This window comes from Lupinus angustifolius, chromosome LG20 (genome assembly GCF_001865875.1).
Source record: "Lupinus angustifolius cultivar Tanjil chromosome LG20, LupAngTanjil_v1.0, whole genome shotgun sequence".
NCBI classification, from domain to species: Eukaryota; Viridiplantae; Streptophyta; class Magnoliopsida; order Fabales; family Fabaceae; genus Lupinus; species Lupinus angustifolius.
The window spans coordinates 14,398,678-14,400,326 of NC_032028.1; the positions used below are offsets into that span (position 1 = coordinate 14,398,678).

Genomic DNA, 1,649 nt, shown 5'->3' on the forward strand with positions numbered 1-1,649 from the left:
CACAAACAAATGAGAGGATTTCCTTCATTTTCTCTTCCCTTCCTCCCCTCTTTAAAACTTTAATCTCTCTTTCTTTATCCCTCATAACTCACAAACAAAATTTAATTGGTTTCACGAGTTATTTCAATTTAAACTACTAACCCTAATTTAGTTAAAATGTCATTTTTTCAGCCCGGTCAGCAAGCAGATAACTGCCAACGCAATCCTCTCAACATTGGTTTTTCCACTATCAAAAACCCTCGCCTATCATTGATTCCCAATAAGTCAAAAGTAGACCAAGGAGTCAAAGACTCATTCAAAGAGCTATATTCCCCTCATACTCACATTTGCCATCAACACATTCTTACCCCCTTACAAATATATAGTCCTAAACCCTCTCTTCACCATGCCCAATACCCATTTCTTCTACATATAACTTTCTACTCTCTTCCCAAAGGTCTACTTTTCAGAAACAAGATGATAGGAAAAAAGATGGTATCATTGAAGAAACTAGCCAAAAAAGTGAAGGCTGCTAGTGATGCTGACCCTGAACCTCACCACCAAGAATCTTTGCTCAAAGCATATAAGGAAGAATCTTCCAACACAACAACTCCAACTGGTTATTTTGCAGTTTATGTGGGAGAAGAACGCCAGAGATATGTGGTTCCAACCAACTATCTTTCTCACCCTTTATTCAAGATGCTGCTTGAAAAAGCTTACAAAGAATTTGGGTTTGAACAGAAGAATGGCCTTGTAGTTCCTTGCAGTGTTTCCACATTTCAGGAGGTGGTAAATGCTATTGAATGCAACATAGCTAACTTTAACTTGTGTAAAATTTATGAAGAAGTTATTTAAAGTGCAGAAAGAAAAAAGATGACACATTTGTCTCTTGTTTTTGTTGTTGTGATGGATCCAAACTATGACCACTTCTGTGCTTATTAAAATAAATGAGGTTACAGTTGCACATTCACAAACAACCTAAATTATAAATTCAGGTTTTTATGTATGAAAAAATAAGAAAAATATGATATTGTGAGTTGTTTTTTGGATTGCTTATTTTTTCTAATCAATTTCACTTTTCGTTTTACCCCTTAAATTTCAATATCATTTTCATTTTTTGGGATTGACCTCTTCATGGATGGTTTATTTTATCATTTGTACATTTTTTATTTTGTTGATTGTCTAATTCAAATATACTAACTTTTATTTATTTTTGTGTCATGTTGTTTTTAAATATTGGTATTGACTTTTATATTATCTTTTATTTTATTTTTTAGCCTTTGTCAAAAGATACTAAAAGTTAAAAAATTATACTACAAATATATATGATGATAAATATTACAAACGGAGAGTTTAAAAATAGTATAAAAAATCAAAATATTCATAAATAAACAATTAATTGTGTATTATTTTTTGTAATTTATTCTCTAAAAAATATTTTTTTTACCTTATTCAAACGAAATAAATTAATTCATATTCAGTTTTTAATAAAATTATTCAAACCACAAAATTTATAATATTTTATAATCTTAATGTTCATAAAGTAAAACTAAACTCAACCTTCAGTAGTTGTCACAAGTGTGCGACCTAAGCTCATAATTAACGGGTCCAAACTTTTTTCTACTAATAAGTGATCTTATCTCCATATTTTTTATAAAAAAAATCACTTT

At 30.0% G+C, this 1,649-nt stretch overlaps 1 protein-coding gene across 1 annotated transcript; it reads left to right on the plus strand.

Annotated features, from left to right (window-relative positions):
• LOC109335731 (auxin-responsive protein SAUR15-like) lies at positions 406-870 on the plus strand. Its single transcript, XM_019571889.1, has one exon. It carries the CDS (start codon positions 457-459, stop codon positions 832-834), a length of 378 nt encoding a protein of 125 aa, XP_019427434.1. The 5' UTR covers positions 406-456; the 3' UTR covers positions 835-870.